This window comes from Astatotilapia calliptera, chromosome 1 (assembly GCF_964374335.1).
Source record: "Astatotilapia calliptera chromosome 1, fAstCal68.1, whole genome shotgun sequence".
NCBI lineage: Eukaryota > Metazoa > Chordata > Actinopteri > Cichliformes > Cichlidae > Astatotilapia > Astatotilapia calliptera.
In genome coordinates, this window is record NC_137422.1 from 8,438,632 (window position 1) to 8,459,555 (window position 20,924).

General features: G+C 38.4%; 1 protein-coding gene across 1 annotated transcript in view; it reads left to right on the forward strand.

Annotated features, from left to right (window-relative positions):
* Positions 1-20,924, forward strand: part of LOC113027985 (protein kinase C-binding protein NELL1) — a 301,737-nt gene that overhangs the window by 32,626 nt on the left and 248,187 nt on the right. Inside the window, exon 3 of the mRNA XM_026177879.2 lies at positions 9,895-10,045. Coding sequence (XP_026033664.1) covers positions 9,895-10,045 — 151 coding nt within the window. The remainder of the gene's footprint in view (positions 1-9,894; positions 10,046-20,924) is intronic.

Sequence of the window (20,924 nt, forward strand, 5' to 3'; positions counted from 1 at the left end):
ATTTATCATTCACTTTGTCCAGATAAACATTAGTTATTATCCAGGACTAAAGCTTTGCGATGAGTTTTAGGCTAGTATGAAAAATTGCAATGGACTTATGTCTCAGTGATTACCCCCCCCCCCCCCCCCCCAAAAAAAAAAAAAGACAGACTTTCGACTATATATCCTTGGGATCAGTGAAACTGTGGGGGCTAAATCAACAATAGTTTTTATTGTTTTTGCTCACACTTGTAGGCTTTCAAGAGCTTGTCGTCCTTGCTTAAGATGCGTGTAGCCAAAGAACAAGGGTCAGCCAAAGATCAAATTCTGGTCTTTTTCCACTCTATTCACGCAGTGCTTCTGTGCTTGAACCAAACCAGGAGTGAAAATTAAAAATTAATATAAAAGTGAGAGCCACATTTTCTTGCTGTTTGTGTTAGTGCAAAACTCTCTTTAGGAGTTAAAAAGCTACTGCTGGGAATCACTGAAGAGATGCAGTTTCAGTTTTGCACCTCTAAGATGAGGACACAGATATTTTTATGGCTGGTCTTATTGCATATGCAATTCTCACATTATTCTTGTTGACACAAAATTAACTCAGAATTCAGATTTTTATCTCAGAATTCTCACCCAGTTCTAGACTTTACCTCAGGTAAAGGTAAACCTCATTTTCACTTTCTTGTTGGAATTACATCTCTTAGAATTCTAACTGTCTCATCAGAAGACTAACTTTTGCCTCAGAATTCTATCTTTTCAGAATTGTCATGTTATTCTTGGAATATTGACACAAAAAATTATCTTTTTTTCTCAGAATTCTTACCCGGATCTCAGAATCCTTGGATTATTGGCACATAGAATTCTGACTTTTACCTCAAAATTCTGATTTTTATATCAGATTACTCACTTTGTCCTCAGAATTCTATTCTGGGCTTTTCCTCAGAATTTTCACTTCCTTCTCAGAATGCTGCCTCTTAGAATTCTGATTGTCTTATTAGAATACTAATTTTTGTCTGAAAATTCTCATGTTATATTTGGAGTAATAATACACAGAATTCTCCCTGTTATGTCAAGATTCATATTTTCATCTCAGAAATCTCACCTGGTTCTTAAAATTCTGGACGTTCTTCGAATGATCACTTTCTTGTCAGGATGTTCCCTCTTAGAATTCTGACTGTCTCATCAGATTGTTTAGTTTCATCTCAAAATTACATGCATTACTGGTAATTTGATAAAACAGAGCAAACTGGACATGAAGCAGCAGAGGAAGAGGCAAGAATCCCAATGCAAGATGCAAGTCAGATGTGTGTTGCATTTGTCATTATAGGGAGTAGGAGGGGTTTTTTTTCTGTACAGTTAGCCAGTTGTTTAGTGATGATGAATGAACCTTTCGGCTGGGTCCAAACTACACTGGGTTCTTTAAGGCTGTTTTCTTTTCAACATGTTTTAATGCTTTTTATCTTGTTCTATTTAATCTGAACAAGCCCATAAAAATAGTCAGTAGTCACTGTCAGCCTCTCTGGGTTTTTATTACCACTATTCATCTGCAGCACGTTTTAAAGGTCAATTTTAAACCTTAGGATGTAACTACATCCAAGTGGCCCAGCTTTTGGCAGCCACCAAATACTTGATCAGGTCAGAAAATAATCACTCTGAGGCTAACAAAGATTTGAATGGGTACATGAAGTGGAGAATCAGGAATTTTTCATAGCAATTAATCCAAACCATTGCAACAGTATATTAATAACTAACCTCATATTAGGGCTGCTCAATTAATCGAATTTTAATCACGATTACGATCTGGGCTTTCAACGATCATTAAAAATGACTGAGCCGATTATTAGCCCCTCCCTAATTTATCCGCGACACCTTAAAGGCCGGTCCGTGAAAATATTGTCGGGCATAAACCGGTCCGTGGCGCAAAAAAGGTTGGAGACCGCTGATTAAGAGGACCCGAGGGAAGCTCGGAAAGCTAAGCAGAAGTTATTTGGAGAGTGACTGCCGTTGGTTGAAAAGAGAGTTTAAAAAAAAAAACTTCAGTGGTGTTGCACACTATTTTATATTATTTTTTAAAGTCATTGTTAACCCTTTAAAGCCGGTCAGAGCAGCACGCTCCGTTTTGCGTAACTATTTTTAAATCCCTGTAGAACCTGACCCGTGTAAGCTAGCGCAATAATTTGTTTTGCATATGAAACCGGAGGAGTTGTACTTACATCTGATGCCATCAGCTTGTCCTCGGTCACGGTTTCGTTCCACATATAGCTTTGCAAAAATTGCATAAAAAGCGCTTGCAGGAACAAAAACATAATATTCCAGAAACACGCTTTGCCGTTCCTATCAGCTGTTCGTAACACTTCCCACAGTGAAATGATGCACATGCTGTTTTCTTTGCAAATTTGCATCATAGGATTGTTTTTTGTTTTTCCTGCAGTATATAAAAATTGCTGTATCTCCAAAATAAAACTATGAAGACTCAAAATAAATTTCCTGTGGTGGGAAACTATTTTTTGCAACTTTATTGTATTTAAAGTTTTGAGGGATAAGCCTCTTAAATTTCTCCAAGTAGAAATATATGTAAACAAAACAAAAGCGATTTTCAATTTTTTTTGTAGTTTATTGCACTTTTTTGCAATTTATGTAATTACTATGGACTTAATGCATACATATTATTAAAATATGGGCTATAACAGTTGTATTGATGTATAGCAACTTGAAATGCTCCCACAAATGGCACTACAGCATGTAAAAAAAAATAATATAAGCTCTGGTGGACTTGGTTCTATAGTAGGTCTTAAAGGGTTAAATAAATATCGTCAAATAATCGTGATTATCATTTTTGCCATAATCGAGCAGCCCTACCTCATATTGTGGATGAATTACCCCTCTACAAACTTCTAACTCTGTTAAACTTCATAAACCCTGTTGTCATGGATGTCTGGATGCTAAACTGTATTGTAAATAATCTCCCTCTACACATCAGGTAAACTATTACATGTAGATTTCAGGTTTTTAGGGTGGCATAGTTTGCAATCCAACCTCTGGATAAATCGTGTGCTCTGAGAATAACTGTTTCAGCCTACAAGGACACAGTCCTTGTCAAATTCTTTGATCGAGACGATATCAACTTTCTCTTACTTGCTCTAATTATCCACTGCCCTGTATCTGGAGAGAACTACAACCTGTGCTTATGAACCCTCGTTAGGGTCTGGTCCTTTTTAGACCTGCTAATTTTGTTGTAGAATGCTAGTCATTATTGACGTTAAGCCCAATCAACACCCATGCAGAGAAAATTTCCAAACAATAAATCAATCAAGTCTTGATAAAATTATTGAGAATCTAAGCTCTGCCACCTGCTGCTTGGATATCTTACCAACAGGTTTTCTTAAAAGGGTCCTCCCAGCCATCAGGGAGGATCTGATCCAAATAACGCATCCCTCCTATCAGGTGTTTTTCCCAAAGCCTTAAAACAGCAGCTATCAAACCAATATTAAAGAAGAAGAACCTAGACAGTACGCTAATGCAAAACTACAGACCAATTTCCAATCTCTCATTTATCTGTAAAATTATTGAAAAAGCTGTTTTCCAGCGGTTAAACAGCTTTCTCACAATGAACAACCGCTTTGATATTTATCAATCTGGTTTTTGTAGGCACCACGGCACCGAGACAGCCCTTGTCAAAGTGTTCAATGACATCCGTATAAATACTGACCGTGGTAAATCCACAGTATTGGTACTATTGGACCTTAGTGCGACGTTTGACACTGTTGATCGTGATATATTACTGGAACGTCGAGAGAACTGGGTCGGACTCTCTGGTACGGCACTCGATTGGTTCAAATCCTACCTTAAGAACAGGAACTTCTATGTGTCAATTAGCCAATTCTCATCACAAAATATAGAAATCACATGCGGGGTCCCCCAGGGCTCCATCCTAGGGCCCCTCTTATTTAGCATTAACATGCTCCCATTAAGCCAGATTATAACCACCAATAATACTAACTACCACAATTATGCAGATAATACTCAATTTTATATCTCAATGTCACCAGGTGATGTTGAACCTATCCAAACTCTTAATAAATGCATGGAGCAAATTAACAACTGGATGTCTCATAATTTTCTTCAACTGAACAAAAACAAAGCTGAAGTACTTATCTTTGGACCCAAAAAAGATCGACTAAATATCAGTAATCAGCTTAAACTGGTCCAACTAGAGACTGCTGACTGGGCCAGAAATCTAGGTGTAATAATGGATCCAGACTTGAACCTCCAGGGCCACATAAAAGTAATAACAAGGTCAGCCTTTTATCACCTGAGGAACATTTCTAGGATTAAAGGACTGACCTAGAAAATCTCGTCTGTGTATTTATCTGCAGTCGCCTTGATTACTGTAACAGTATCTTCACAGGTTTACCTAAAAAATCAATCAGACAACTGCAGCTGATCCAGAATGCTGCTGCTCGTGTTCTCACTAGAACCAAGAAAACAGAGCACATTACCCCAGTTCTAAAGTCATTACTGGTCAGGTCCTCCAGCTCTAGTTTACTGACTGTCCCTAGAACCAGAACTAAACATGGAGAAGCAGCTTTTAGTTTCTATGCTCCTCACATCTGGAACACACTATCGGGAGAATGCAAAGCTGCAGAGACACTGAAGTCTTTTAAGTCTAAAATTAAAACTTACTTATTTAGACTTGCTTATGAGTAACTGATCTTATTATGGATTTTTACTTGCTTGTTGATTATTGTTTTATTGTAAATGCTTTCTTGTAAATGTTTTTTTGTATTTTAACCTTTAAAGTGATGTATGTTCTTTTTTCTGTGTTTTAATTTTAATCATGTAAAGCACCTTGAATTGCCTTGTGCTGAAAGTGTGCTATACAAATAAAATTGCCTTGCCTTCATGATTTAGCTGTGTCTTTGTTTATTAATGAACACATTGTTATTAGTAATTGACCTCCAGAACTTTCTATTTCTGCCTGCATATTTTTGTGATACTTATCCCCGTCAAGTATACTTGGATCCAACGGATTTTAAAAATGGTCCCTGATTGGAGTCAGCGCTAGCCACTTGGATAGAAGTTAATTGTCTTTTAAATTTAAGGTATTTTTCCCTCTAGATGTAACTGATAATGTATTTGTATGAGAACGCAATGTTTAGGAGGCAGCGCTAGCATGCTGACATGCAGATGCATATTCATGTTTCTCCCACTGAACAGCAAAGTGTGACTTTCTTGCTTGTTGCTGGCCTCTTGGACTCTGCTCTGATCTACTTTGTGCCTTTGGCAAAGAGTTGAACATAGTACAGTAACGTGCTTATCTGGCTGTGACATGGGTTTTCCATATCTGGCCAGCCAGGAATCTACATGGACATGACTGGCTGTGTCTTTGGTGTGTACAGTCTCTCTGGGCTGCACCTTAACTCCTGTTCCTCACTGACACTTAAAGAGGCCATCTGTAAGATTTAGCCAAGCTGGGGGAGGACCCGCCAGGCTCCTGATTAAAGCGATGAGCTGTAAAATTGAAAGGGAAGGGGGGTTGACAGCTGGCTCCTGCCTGCTACACTGAGCTTCATCTTGTCTGCTGGGAGACGAACCTTCCTGGTCTACCTGCTCCCCCTGTCACTGTAAATGGGTTTGTTTATGTCTACATTGTCAAGACTGCTATATGGTAGACTGCTAGAATTCCTCGCTTCAGTTCTGCTCCTTGCATACTATTGATCCATCATAATTAGTCGACTGTCGAGTCGTTATAACACTGACAGCTTTTATTGTTTGGATACTCTTTGTAATTGTGGTTTTCACTGTCATTTTAAGTGAGAGACGTTTGCTAAAATCTTTGGACTGTGTGTGTGGGAAGGGTACGTCAAACCTGTAAATGTGAAAGTTAGCATTTTGTGGTTCAGTCTTTACACAGGCGTCTCTACATGTAAGCAGCTGGGATTTAAAGCAAATTATAAAATTGTTATAATTCAATGTTTAATATGCATTTAAATGTTGAATATTTGCAAGCATAAACTATATTTAATTCATTTAAATGTTAAAAGCATTGTATTGCAGAAATGCTGAATGCAAATTATACCTTTTCAGCCTTTAAAGCGTCAGTGTGTCATGAAAATCTATTGAAACTGTAAACCAGGATTTGAAAGCAAATGTGGTGATGGCAGTTTTTAACTGCTGTCAACTGTGTGCTCAGTGGAAATGCATGAGTGAAGACTTGGTATGATAATGTGATGACTGAGATGGCAATTTGCAAAGCAGGCCTACTCATATGAGCAAAGCGTCACAAAATAGAAGTCAGAATATCTTTTCTTCCTGAATGACAAAATCTTCTCTACTGCTATCAGTCAACATTTGCATTAGATCATTAAACTTGTTTTCTAATGTAGCTGGCCTTTTCCCTTAAAAATAAATTCAGTCTACAAAAAACACAAAACAAAAAAGATGTTGAATGGTTGTCACACTCGAATCCCCTCATTTAATTTGAGAAAATTTCAAGAATCAAACTGATCTTTAGCTACAAACTAGCTAAGGTGAAAAAATGCTAAATACTTAATAATTAATAGTGTTTATATTCAGAGCAGTTTTCCTGCTACAGTGGAAGGAGCACGCTAAGTATACTGTCTCATAAATTATTTTATTAACATATTTTTAAAGTGCATAGAAATTTTATGTTGTGAAAAATCTTTTTAAATTTGAGAAAACCACAGCTTAGGTTATGTTTTTGTGAAAAGTAACTTGTGTGTAAAAAGTCTGTGACGATCTTTCTTGACATGTCAAAATACAGTAATATTTGATTACGTAGCGTCCTAACTTTTAGGGAAAAGTTTAGCTAAAAAGCTAAAGGGAAGAAAGAGACCAGGCCTCCAACCTGACAGAAGAAAGTCGAAAGACTGTCAGGTAAGAAAGTAAGTAATGAAGACTGGAGATTAAGAGAACAAACTAAAAGAGTTGAAGCAAAATGTCATAACAACTTACATTTCATGATTTCATGATTATTGTAGCTGTAGCTACCGAATATGTGTTCCATGCCTGCTATATTAAAGCTAAAACTGTGCCTGCTGCTTAACATGCAAGCTGAAGCATGTCCACTGTTACTGCTTTGGAGAAAGTGTTCATCACTGAAGATAAACTACTGTTAACTCTCATTCTCATTTGCAGTCAAACTCATTTGCACAAGAAAAAGTGTCTGCTTTGGTTTGTTTGCTGTTTGTATTGAGTGGCACTCATTACGACAATTTGCTGGTATTGATCATAGCTATGAGGAGCGCGAACGTGACTTACTACAGCTGCTTTCTTTATGAGTTAGGATTTTACTTGTCTGTCAAGTGAAGGAAAGAAAAACATGAAATCTAACGGTATCTTCACATCTTAAAAACAGTGCTGTATCTGCATAGATTTGAAGTGGTGATCTAATGACTGAATCTGTTCAGGGAGCCTGCATATCGAACCGGAGGGGTGCGGGTAGCTCTCTCTTAACAGGGCTGTGATGGTGAGGAGGCTAAGTGCGAGTTCAGGGAGGCCACTGTCACCCTGGGGAGGTTTAAAAGCCATGTGCTGAGACAACCATGCGCTCCTCCCCACTGGGCTGTCTGTCAGCTGACTACAACTGGGAATGTGGAACCATGGCAATCTCACATTCAGATTTATCACTGTGATTATCTTCTTTTTGGGTTTCTTACCTGTATTCAGATATACTAAGCAAAATATTACAGCCAGCCCTGCCTAATGTGGTGTTGGTCCTCGGTATTATGTCCGTAAAAAGCATCAAAACACAGATATCTGATGCCAAAGTAAAGTAAAGCTGCTTTCGGCTGCTCCTTCATTCACGAGTCATGACATCACCATTCCACTACGCTCTGAAGCCGCACCAAAGACCAGTCAGGGAGTCCTTTGAGAAGTCCTTTAAGTTAAGGTAATATATGGGCTTGTTTTAGCTTGAGAGGTCAGTGAAGCTGGCCACTAAGGGATTTAGCTATTGTTTTGACTTGCAATGTTGGCCTTGAAATGATGAAAGGATACATTTTTTACTAACAGAATATTGAACGTGGAACATTGGAGCAGAGGAATATAATATGTGATACTTAATTCACAATTTTAATGCTCCGTTTTTAAACAACATAGCTTAACTATTTGACCACCAAGATAGATTTACATAGCTAGTAATTAACTTTAAGGAAGTGCATCCTAATGCCACACCAGGAGAGTTTCAAGCTGACTTTTAAGGGAGATAACAATGAAAAGCATGTGACTGAAATGTGAACATATCAGCAGGCACATTGAGAATATGCCTAGTATTAGTTCAGGGAGACCAGAAATTTAACAAATTCTCAGAACCAACCCTTCTACACATCCCGATAGCAGATAGGACTAGGTGTTGAAGCTGTTTTAGTGTGCCTCAGATATTGTATTTCTACAAGCTGCTTTGCAACCCACCCCTTCTTGCTGTTGTTACTGTGTTGCTGCTGCTTCATGTTTTGTTCTAAAAAGAAAGGGGGTCTGTCATTTATCTTTGGTGGCACAAAGCTGTGCCACTAAAGGCAGGGCAGCTGTGGCTACAACTGTAGCTGCCTTCACCAGTGTATGAATGTGAGAGTGAATGAATAGTGGAATTGTAAAGCGCTTTGAGGGGTCCCGAAAAAGCGCTATATAAATGCAATCCATTATTATTATTATTATTATTATTATTAAAGGTGAATGACTGCAGACAGAATATGAATCTTCTTTTGACTATAGTGAACCTCATTAGACATATACATTTAGGTTTATTTCTATAAACAACAAATACAAAAACTACAAGCAAGGACAAAGCCAGATGCTGCACACTAAGATGTGAACACACAACAGCTTTCTTCAAATTTGACACTGTTTGCTTTTCCAGGTGGAATTCAGTGTCTAAAGTGTGAAGAGCAGTGTGCCTGACTCTGCCGAATAAAAATGATTTGGATCCTGGCAGTGTCCCATTTTGATGTTTTTGATTTTTATTACAGGTTCAGACTTGCTAATTCTACAATAAGCTATAGCTGCTAGTAGCTTAGTGTCTCTAAACCCAGTGTTGTTTAGAGTTCCAATAATTTTACATACAATAAAATGTACTGCTGCTTCAAACAGTATAAAGCTGCAAATAACTCAGTGTTTGAAATCTACCAACAATGTTAATGTGTTAATGATAAAACAGAGAGTTCAGTCCTTTTTGCAAATGCAGCATTTAAAATGTTGGTAGGTCAGTGACTATATCCCCACGCTAACAGTGCTAATATGTGAAATCCTTGATGTACGATAGCAATAAGAGTCTATTGAAGAGTTTAAGGCGTGCTGACATGTTCTTGACTTTTTTGTAACTGGTCATGTTTTTTCACTTAGGTTTTCTCCCCTTCGGTACAGCTGTTATTTAAGGATAAAATAGACTATGATTTAAACTTACATGAATAAGTTTAAATCACAATTACTATGAGACCGAGATTAGAAATTATTATAGTTATATTTATTCAAACTATGAACTTGTAGGGAAGAGCGCTACCCGAATGCAAGTGGATATGCCAAGGGAAAATCTTGATCTTTGCTGGTTCTCCTTTATCTTTCTGTCTTTAAGGGAACATAAAGTTCTTTTATATCACAGACGCACACACACATCTATGCAAAGTTTGCTGTCTAAGCATGCGTATGAAGCTGTGGATGAAGCCTGCTGGCATCAACAGATTATTATTATTTTTTTTTTTGCCAGACAGAACTGCCAAAGCAGTTTCAGAGATATTTCAAAGTGTAAAGGTGTTACTTTGTGTTTCACCATGTGTGATTAGCTCACTTAATATGTTGCTTGCGCTTTTGCCAAGTGTGCACGGAGGAGGCAGACGGCACATCGCATGTGAAAAGAGTTGACACAAGCTCATGATTTCTTTCCATTTCATTTTATTCCTTCAGATGTTGGGAGAGCAGTTCACGCCCCAGCACACATCACAGAAAAAGTGGTACAGCTGTTCAGGAGTAAAAGTGAGTTTACCTTCTTGGCCTCCATCCAGCAGAAGTCCTCCACGTCAGGAGTCATATTCTCCATCCACGAGTCAGAACACAGGTAATCCAGCTGTAATCCTCTTCATTTTGGCCCATGGCTGCTTTTCTGTATAACTTTTCTTCCATGGAGTACAGAGCGTGCTCGTTTTAAATTAAACCTAGACTGGATTTATCATCTTACTCTTAGCTGTTTGCAGAAGGCTGTTGATGAGTAAATTAAAGAGCAGTGTACTATTACAGCATTACCAGTGTAAGCCAGAGCATGATGGCAGGCCAGTCACTGGAATAATAGAGCCCTTCAACCAGTACACTATGGGCAGAAAGATAACGTTCCGTGTTCAGTGTTCATAAGATCACTGTGAGGTATAAAGAAATAGAAAAATGCAAAAAAATCACCAAACCCCTTCTTTCACACAATGCTGTATAAACAACCATATACAAACGTGGAACATATGGCCTTGTAATTGAGCGGCTGTGAACTACCAGTATGGGAAAAAGCTGATTGTTTTTCTTGACAAAATGTGGGAATATTTCTAATGGCTTCTTAGTTGTTAATGAATTCCTGGCAGTGGATTGTAAGGTTTGTCCCTGAAGCCGATGTAAGATATCAGTGAGTGGCAGCAGTGAGATCACCCTGTGGCCCCCAGAGAAGCTATGAGTTGTTTGTAAAGGGCAGGCGACAATGATTTTCCTCCTGTGCTCTAAAGGTAAAAGCCTTAAAGTTCTGTAAAACATGTCGTCCAAGTGAGCATGTGAGGTAGAAATTATCATTTCTTGCTGAGGATCAATACGAGGGCAAAATTGCACACAATGGGAGAGTGAAGTTGAGCTGGTCCTCTAAAGCAAGGGAAACAAGACATACAGTTGCTGAAAAGTTTTAATAGATGTACAGCGCTATGCAAAGGTCTTGAGCCGTGTCCCGTTTCTTTATATTTTGCTAGGAAAATTGACTGGTACTTATAAAGTGGCTTTCTTTTTAGTTTTAAGCTCTAGTGAAAGTCTCATTTACCCAGTTCTAATCTTTTCAAAAAAGCAGTGTATGTGTGATCCTCAAGATATTTGGTAAAAAAAACTTAGGATCAGTATCTTGCCTAGAGAAATTATGACATGAGCTGGGGATTCATCCTGCAACTGGTAGACGACCCACTCTTCCAGATGATCCACAGCTGTCCCACATTGATGTAGTGATTTTTGTAAAAATATGCGTAAACATACATGAAAATACAGTATACAGGGGAAAACAGAAGTTGTACAGTCCTAACACCTTTATTCTTTCACACTGCCTGCACTCTCTTTGGTTGAGCTTTACTTTAATTTCCTTAAATAGGAATTGTCTGGAATAGTTCTCCAGGCTTCTTGAAGGATATTTAAAGTTCTTCTTTGGATGTTGTCTGCCTTTTGTTCTTTTCTGTCTTAGTATCCCCCAGTATCCCACACTGCTTCAATAATTGTGAGGTCCAAGCATTTAAGTTCTATCTTTAATGGTTACAACATTAAATGTTTCATTCATGTTAACCCAAGATATTGCATCCATTCAATGAATTCCTTTCCATATAGGCAACATGATCTTAAATTGGCTGATGAGATAAGCTTTGGTTTAAAGTTTTTATGCATGGAAGTAAAGAATGAGTTCTTCAGGACATCTTTTTTGAGTACTCAGCCTAAGTATATTGCAGTGTATGTCAGTGCCCGTGTACTTATTTCTTCAAGCACGTAGTACTGTATATGATCCACACTTGAAGAGAAATGCGCTGCCCCCTACTGTGCTTTAAAGGTGACCCTTAGAGTTCCTTTTTAGTCCCTCTTCTTCTCTCTCTTTCTCACTTTTTTTCTCACATTACCTTCAGGCATAATTGCTGCACAGTGGGTTGGCCGAACAACAGCAAGCAAAGCTAAATGGGGCCAGATGACTGTACTGCCCTCCTCCTTCAGGCACAATGACATGCTCTATGCAACATATGTAGCCCTGAGGAGTGCTGGGACTAAGCAAATGTTGCATTAAAGGCCCTCAGCCACACTCAAACACACCCAGTTAGATATACTAATTGCTAAGCCACTTATAGTGTATATTGCTCTAAAAATGTTCAGGATAGGGCTGTCCCACCAAGAACTAATGTTGTAACTGCATTTACACTTATGTGTTGTTTACAGTCTTCCAACCAAAACACTAAAGTACATAATTGATTATTGGCATCAAAAGTTGCCAGTTGGTCTGTATTCCCAAACCTCTATTTCAATACTAGCTTTCACTGTTCCTTCCACATCCATTTCAACTTATTCATGACTTTTTTACTATTCCATGTCTTCTAGTGCTGTGTTTAAGGTTTAGTTGGATTTAGTCAAAACCTACTTTAAGTCAGATGTGTTTCATTGTCCATTACCTCTATGTCTTTGTCGGGTTTTGAATTGTCTGTTCACAGTGAGATCCATGAACACACTTTATTACGCAGTAATGAAGATACTGCTTCTGGACAGAAACAGATCAGGCAGGCATTATACAGATTTCTTAAAAATTTCAGTTCAATTCAGTTTTATTTAGTGCCAAGTCATAACAGTAGTTGCTTAAAGTGTGTTATATTGAATAGCACCTTAGGTACAGTACCTGCAGTGTTCGAAAGAGCTCCAGCAGAACCAGGAAGGCGGCAGCTATCTGCCGGTTGGGAGTTAAGGGGAAAACAGATGAGAGAAGAGACCATAGGGAGACAGGACAAAACATGAACTATGGGAGAAATTTAATGCCATACAGTAGTAGTGTATAAACATGCGTGGAGTGAAAGGATGGGAGTGGAACAGAAGTGCTCAATGCATCATGGGAAGGCCCCCAGCAGCCTAAGCATATAACAGTAAAACTAAGAGATGCTTAGGGGTCCCTTGATCCAGCCCTAACTATAAGCTTTATCAAAAAAGAAGGTTTTGAGCCTAATATTAAAAGTAGAGAGGGTGTATTTTTCCTGAATCCAATCTGGGAGCTGGTTCCACAGAAGAGGTGCCTCCCATTCTACTTTTAAGTACCCTAGGAACCTCAAGTAAGTCTGAGAACAAAGAGCTCTACTAGGATGATATGATACTATCGTGTCTGTAAAATAAGATGGGTCCTGATTACTTAAGACCTTGTATGTTAGAAAAAGGATGTTACATTTGATTCTGGATAAAATAGGGAACCAATGAAGAGAGAGACCAATATGGGAGAGTTAAGCTCTGTTTCTAGTCCCTGTCAGCACTCTGAATGCAGCATATTCCACTGTTCCAAAAAACACTAATGTTAAAGTATCTTACTGTATATTTTACAGTTTTGTACTGTCTTTCTAGAATATCATTAAATGTACATAAGTAGACTGTGATTTTACATGTCAAAGGTAAGATAACATAACATCACTGTAAATATAGTAAAACACAATTTACTTGTTTTTTAAATATATTTTTTTGTACATATGCATATTTAGATTGTAAAAATACATTCAGAAATGTATCATAATTTCACGAATATTTGTCTGTTATGTGAGAGAATGATCTGTTAAATTCAAATGTAATACTATGGAAAAATATATAAAATGATCGAAAATTAATGAGAATAATCAATAATTAAAGGAATATTTGAATTATAATTTTGCTGAAAATTTCATGTCATCTTGGTCTGATTCAATAATTCAGAGGTAACAAGTGAAAATATAATTAATAGTAATAAAAACTAAAAAAAACATATAAAACATTGCATGGCCACGCTGTGCTAATTATATATTTAAAAAAATAAATGTAGAGGTAGGAATTGCAATTAATATAAATCTCAAAGTATTCACAACATTCTTGAACAGAAATAGGCCTCTGCACCTGGGGTGAGGGTGTGGCCATGAAAACAATGTGACATGCCATTGGATGTTGGGACACATAATAACATGACGCTAAGCATCGGCCAATGAATGTGAACTAACAACCACAAGGTCGTGGGTATGGCTGTACTGTAGGAAAAAATCCTAATATAAAAGTATTTTACTGTGCATTTTACAGTTTTGTTCTGTTCTTCTAGAATATCATTAAAGTTACGTAAATAGACTGTGATTTCACATTTCAAATGTAAATTAACGTTAAATCACTGTAATGTAATGAAACATAATTGCCATGATTATTAAATATGCATATTTAGATTGTTAAAATACATTCACAAATGTATCATGATTTCACAAATACCTGTCCGTTATTTAAAAGATCGAACTGTTGAATTCAAATGTAATGCTATGGAAAAGTATATAACATGATTCCTATAAGCTTGTCTTACATCACATAAGTATTATTATCATTGCAATTTAGGGCGATCGTGGCTCAAGAGTTGACAGTTTGCCTTGTGATCAGAAGATTGCCGTTCGAGCCCCGGCTTGGACACTCTCGGTATTGTGTCCGTGGTTAAGACTCTTCGCCTACTGGTGATGGCCAGAGGGGCCGATGGTGCGATACGCAGCCTCGCCTCTGTCAGTCTGTCCCAGGGCATGCAATCCATTATTATTTAAACCAACTGTTAACTGTATATTTCTGTACATTTACGTATTATGATTCATATTGCCACATTCATTGACCTTGTTTATAGGTAATTTCATTGTTTAATCACATTAACATGTTCCTAATTTAATGTTTAAAATCACTTGAAAGGGCAAGATCCCATGTAAAATTAGCGCAACAAACTGTATTGTCATTACTGGAAATAACCGTATTTTTATGAGGGAGTTATTTTCTGTTATTTTACGGTAGTGTTTTGGCGCCCCAGCTGCCGGAATATTACCGTTTTGTTTTTTTTTAACATGTTTTTTGTAACAGTGTAGGTCAACTGAAGGCTTTTCAGAATACCTTACTGTGATTGTAGAGTGACTTTTCAGCATCCTAGAGAGATTTTGTAGTTTTGGCAATTTTGCACAGATGAAAGAACACAGTCGTACATATTTGTTTCATTTGCATGTTGAAGGGCATATCCTGGTCAAAAATGACTCCAAGGAAGACGAGGTAATGCCATTCAGAGAAAGTGCCTGGTTAAACACCATGTTTCTGAGGTTTTTAGGGACTTAAAGTACAATAACTCCAGTTTTGTCCAAATTTAAAAGAAGAAAATTTAAGGCCATCCAGGGCTTTATACCTTTAAAGCATGCCTATGTAGCTAGATAGTATTACCATACAGCTAACATTAGCAAGACTTTCATTCCTGTAATTTTGGATGAAACTCATTATGTAACATTCAGACATAGTATAATTATAAATGTTTCTTCACCACTACCACCAAACCGTTTAACTGACTTTCAGTCATTTTTCTTCATATATTGTGCATTGTGAGGTATTGCAAGAGAGAGATTTAGATGCAAATCTAACCCAGCTAAGCCACAGCAGGATGAAGTTATTTTGAGACGAGTTGTTTTCGGAGAGAGACCGCCACACTGTGAGCGTAATTAAATTTGGTGAGATGGGCGCAGCCTTGACTGGCTTGGTGCAGACCTGTGCTCCATTGTGACTGAGGATTTGTTCTGAACCTCTGAATCCTCTCTGAAGGCCCTATTAGCCCTCTGCCGATGGCCATTCTTTCCCATTATAACACAAGTCTCCCATTCAGCCACCTAACACACAGCCACTGTAGCTCTACGGCTCACCCAAATCCAATCAGACATTCCTTTTCTATCGCTCTGTCTTTCCTTTCCTTCTTCATCTTTCTCCCTGCACAATCAAACGGTCCTGTCTTTCCTCCCTCCCACTGACTCTGCTAACTCTGCTTTCCTGATATGATAATATCCTTTCTCTCGCCCCTCCTCTCCTCCTCCGCTGTCCTCATCCTCAAAGGTAAAACATCTTCTGAATGCAAGCATTTCTCTGTGCCCTGTGTTAAAGCAGAAAAAGTTGTTTTTTTTTCTTGCACCCAGCACTGGGGAATGGGGAGAAAGGTTTATTGCTGCTCCACTAGACTGAATAGAACAAAAGAATCCCATTTCTGCCTAGACAGCAGTTTTCTGGGTACCAGTAACGCTCTTATTGTCAGCAAGTGGCAATAGCTCTGTGATGAAGTAACTCAAAGCCTGGTCTCTCCACTGCTCTTCCCACCAGTGCACTCAAAGATGCTCAGCCATTCTCCTCCAGCTGCTCTGTTCATCTGCTTGCCCTTTTGTCACTCTACAGGTCTGCCTCTCCCTCAGTGCCTCACTTCATAAGCACTCACAGGTTCTTCTCTTTGAAGAAACATGCTGGGGAAGAAGAGGGACTTGTTAAGCTTGGCTTCCTGGTAAAAGTTTATGAATGTTGGTGAGTGCAGGGAAGCTGGATGCAGAAAATGCCTGGCCCACTGCTGAATTCTATTGATATCAGCAGTTAGTTGAACACGGGAGCGATAAATTGGCTCTCCACAATTTTTAGATGCTGACGTCTGTCAAACGTTTTAACAGAAGTCAGCATGTTTATGGATATTTTAAAATTCCTTGCTTACAAAGTTCCTTTGCACAGGTGTAAAGGTGAACATTTCAGTCTCCCGTGCCTTAGTAAAAGTACAGGTCATGTGTAGAATAGAAAAACCCTGCCTAAACCCAAAGGCAATGGAAGATTTCTTTTATAAGACAGTTGTACCAATACCCACATTGACTGTTATCCACCTCATGACTTCAATCTCTATTATTGGAAGAAAAATGTTAATGTTGTTCATTTTGTTTTTGTACGTTGTGTTAAAATAAATTTTAGCTTAAGAAAATTAATTCATAGCATCTGATTCTCTATAACTTATACCTTTGAAAAGCAGGTCTGATGGCATATTGACAAAACAAAATGATTAATCATCATTACTTGGTAAAACTGCCACTGACAATTTGGTTTCGTCTTTCTCTGCCAGATGATCCTAAAATGATCCTAAAACTAAGTGTTGCCATAGAAAATTCCTGCGTCCTCCTCCAGCCTGTTTATTTCGTGCTATAGGTTGATCCACAAAAGCTTGTTTTGCCATGAAATGGGATTTGTGTTTGAATATTGAAGAAGAATAACCTGCTGGCTGCGATCCTGAACTCCTGATCTCCCCAGTGGAGCAGCACTAGGATGAGCCATGGCCTCTCACCTCCGACAGATGCCAGTTTCCTCAATGAACTCCCTAGATTATTCTAGAAAGTGCACTCCCTTGCAGGGTTTGCTTTAAAGGTGTGCAATACGGTACAAATGCTGTCTTTGGCTTTGTCTGGACTTAATAGATTCTGTATTCCCAGAATTACAGTTTGTTCTACAGTTACTGTTTCCATTTTACACATGTATTCAACCCATCTTGATATCAAATGTGGAACAGTGCGCTTAATATGTGAACAGTACTGGAACCTACTGGAATACTATTTTTACACCTTAAAGTGCATCCGAAGGGCTACAAAGTTCCTGTCACAAACATTTTCAAAGTGGCAGTTATTTGGCGTTCTGTACACGTTCAATCCATAGTTTTTGCGTGACGTCAGTGCTACTGGGACACGCCTACCTGGTGGGCATAAACAGTACTGCGGTCCTTTGCCCTCCAGCCTTCTTTTGAATTTTCCTTTGTGTAAAATGTGACACCAACATGTGAGCACACCTGTCTTAACACTGCCTTACATCTCAAATTCCACCAATCCATTCTTCTCCACTGCAATACAGGCTGTCAGCAGTGACTCATTTAAACTGTAGGAATGATTTACCTGACATCAGAAAAATACTCGGTCAACTTTACTGTTATGCCATGACATTAATGTAAAAAAATAATATTACGAAAGAAAGAAAAAAAATAAAATAAAAGATAATACTACCAGAACTCTTCTGGCTGTAAACTGTAAAGGTCAGAGAGAGTCATTTAAATGGGGTATTTTGTTTAGGCTAGCTATGTAGAAGTTACTTTTGCTTTAATGATGAGTAAATTCTTCTAGAGATACATCAAAAATACATGGAGCTGTCCGTACTTTGAAAGCTTTCATCCTGGCAGCATTGTAAGGTGAGTGATTCTCCACAGCAGCGGTCCCCAACCTTTTTTGCGCCATGGGCCGGTTTATGTCTGACAATATTTTCACGGACCAGCCTTTAAGGTGTCGCGGATAAATACAACAAAATAAAACCAGTACCCGTACCAAAAAAAAGTTTTATTCATAACACACGGGAAAAGACCCAGGGAAACAGAGTTAACTTTAAAAACAATAAAAAAAAATAACGATGAAACCCTGAAAACCACAAATTTCACACCCGAGCCTCACTCGTGGTTTGGTACCAAACGACTCACGGACTGGTACCGGCCGTGGCCCGGGGGTTTGAGACCGCTGCTCTACAAGACACGTTGATGCCACTGAACTGGAGGCTTTTGTTGTTTGCTCTGTTGAAAGCCATATTAAATATATAATTTAAATATAAATATTTGTTTGTGTGTGCATGCCATTAAGTTTGTAAACATGATAGTTTGAAAAGTTTTTCTCATAAATTTTGTAGTGGGATCATGGTATCATGGCTTACATCCACCAAGGTCTTCAAGGTCATTTTATTTGTTGAAAATTGACAATAAGCCTAATAACTTAAAAACTATGATTCTCATAAGTGTGTTTGTTTTTTGTCAACATGTAGAAAGATACTTAATGACACATTTGATCTCTGTACTCTCCTTTAAGGCCAGCAGATTAAGCTGTAGGTCAAAATGATAATAATGCTGTATGAAACTATTTAAACTGTTTGTTATTGCCATTGTAGGTCTTGAAAGCATATTAGGAATGATATGCGGGGATTCTAAATATCACACTACATGTTACATTTGACTTCTGACCTCACTTTGCATTTCACATCTGCCAACAGGGGGAAAAAAAAGACTAAGTACTTAAAGTACATTTAAAAAGAGCCAAAAAGTGTTAAAAGTGATTATTATCACTTTAACCTTCAGATGAATTTATTGACCTTAAATAAAGCCAGAGGTCAAATGGTATTTTAATTATTTAATATGTATTTTTAACAAAGAGCACACTTGTAATAATCATAGTTTCAAAGTTCTAAAGCTTTTTGTCCATTTTTGACCAACAAATCATTAAGTTGACCTTGAAGACCTTCGTGGACGTAAAACAAATTTTAATGGATTGTTAACATGACCCCACTCTGAACCCCTACAAAGTTTCATCAGAATTATTAAAAAACATTTTGGGCTATTATGTTTACAGACAGAATGATGACACGCACGCACACACATGAAGTGTTGTTTCTGATAGTGGCAGGACTGCACACTCATACAGCAGTGACTGAGGTTTACCAGAAAATAATGCTCAACTTGGATGATGTGGTTTTCAGGCAGAGCATTAAGGCATCAAACCTAAGTCATACATCAAAGCTCCTATATTCTCAAGATAGTTTTGAGATCAACATTTGGTTTTCTCAGCTGCTGCTCTCATTTCTGTGATGCCGCCTTTGAAAACTAAACATGTCATTGGGCAGTGCCGCTCCCTGTCTGGCTAAGAAGCCTGCAGGGAAGCAGCCTCGATAGCGTGAGTCCCTCAGGAAAACAAATTACTCACATAGCACAGCGGTGGCTCTGCCTGCTTTCTAGCAGCAAAAGACATTCTTATTGGGGGTCTCTCTCAAACTTCCCAGAAACATCTGTGGTTGCTATTAGTTTGAAGTTTGAAGCAGTTTGTCTCTATGACTATGTGTGGCAAAAGAAGATTGGAATCGCCAGAGATGCCGCATTACAATACCACCTTCTTTCTATAATAACTGTAGCTTATGTACATATTTTTGTAGCACTAAAAAGTTCAATTTGTATGAGCAGTTTTGATAAGATGACAACATTTGATATCCCTATATCGATAAAATATTGCCATGCAAAATATCTTGATACTTTGTTGTATTGATTTCTCCAACACTACTAGAAAACTGGGGGGTGGAGGTGGGAGGAATCAATATAGCATAGTACCACCAGGGGCCATGAAAGGGAAAGAGGCACATCTTGGGCTACGATATTTGCTGAGTCAAAGAAATCTGGTGCCCAAAGTAAAACAAAATATTAATAATAAATTCAGGGACAGCCATTCATGAGGCATATTTTTAATTTTTGGCAGACGCTCCCCTCTGTTTATGTTTTATTCACTCCACTACATCCTGTACTCAAACGATTCGTTGACTGTTTAGACCTGACATCGTCGTCACCCTCATTATAACAAACCTGAGGTGGCCTGCGTCACACAGCGCTTGGCTGGTATTAATGTCATGCTGAACACACTCCAAACTGTGAAAATGAGAATTGATTTCTTCTTTCACATCACATCCCATTGATCTATATACCTCAAGCTGTGCACCTTTCCACTACCACCCTCTGACCTGATCGCAACATTTGCTAAATCCACAATCTCCAATCAAGCATAGCCTTCTTGTGACAACTGAAGCACAACGCCTTGCAACCAATCCTGGTCATACTTTACAGGTCAGTAGAGAAGGCACCGGAGTGCTTTGCCATCGTCATATCTGCTTTACCTCCTTCTCCTCCCGTTCTATGGACAAGCTCCAGAGTGCTGACCTTCCTATATAGCAGATAATTGGCTGTCATCTGCCTTCTATGAAATCGCTGCATGACACTGGAGGTGAAGAAAAAGGGCAGGATGATATACAGCTAACCCAGAACTCTCTGGCAGCCATTCATTTCCAAAACTTTTCTCCCACAGACAATGCCACTGGATTTTGATAAAGAACACTTGTCACCTCAACAGCTTCCTCCCACAGCTGTCACAGCACTTCCGAGACTTTCTACAGCCCACAATCTCCATCTCAGGAGATGCAGCCTGCAACCCTGCCACTGTGGCTGTTTATTTATCACATAGTAGTTTGAACCACTGTCTCCTCTGGTCTTAGCAGACTCATAATACTATAGAAAAACATGCTAGAGGAATTTGTACTGGTATTAAGTGTTATATCCCCCATTAACACTCATACCACCACTTATCACTTTGACTATTCAGTCA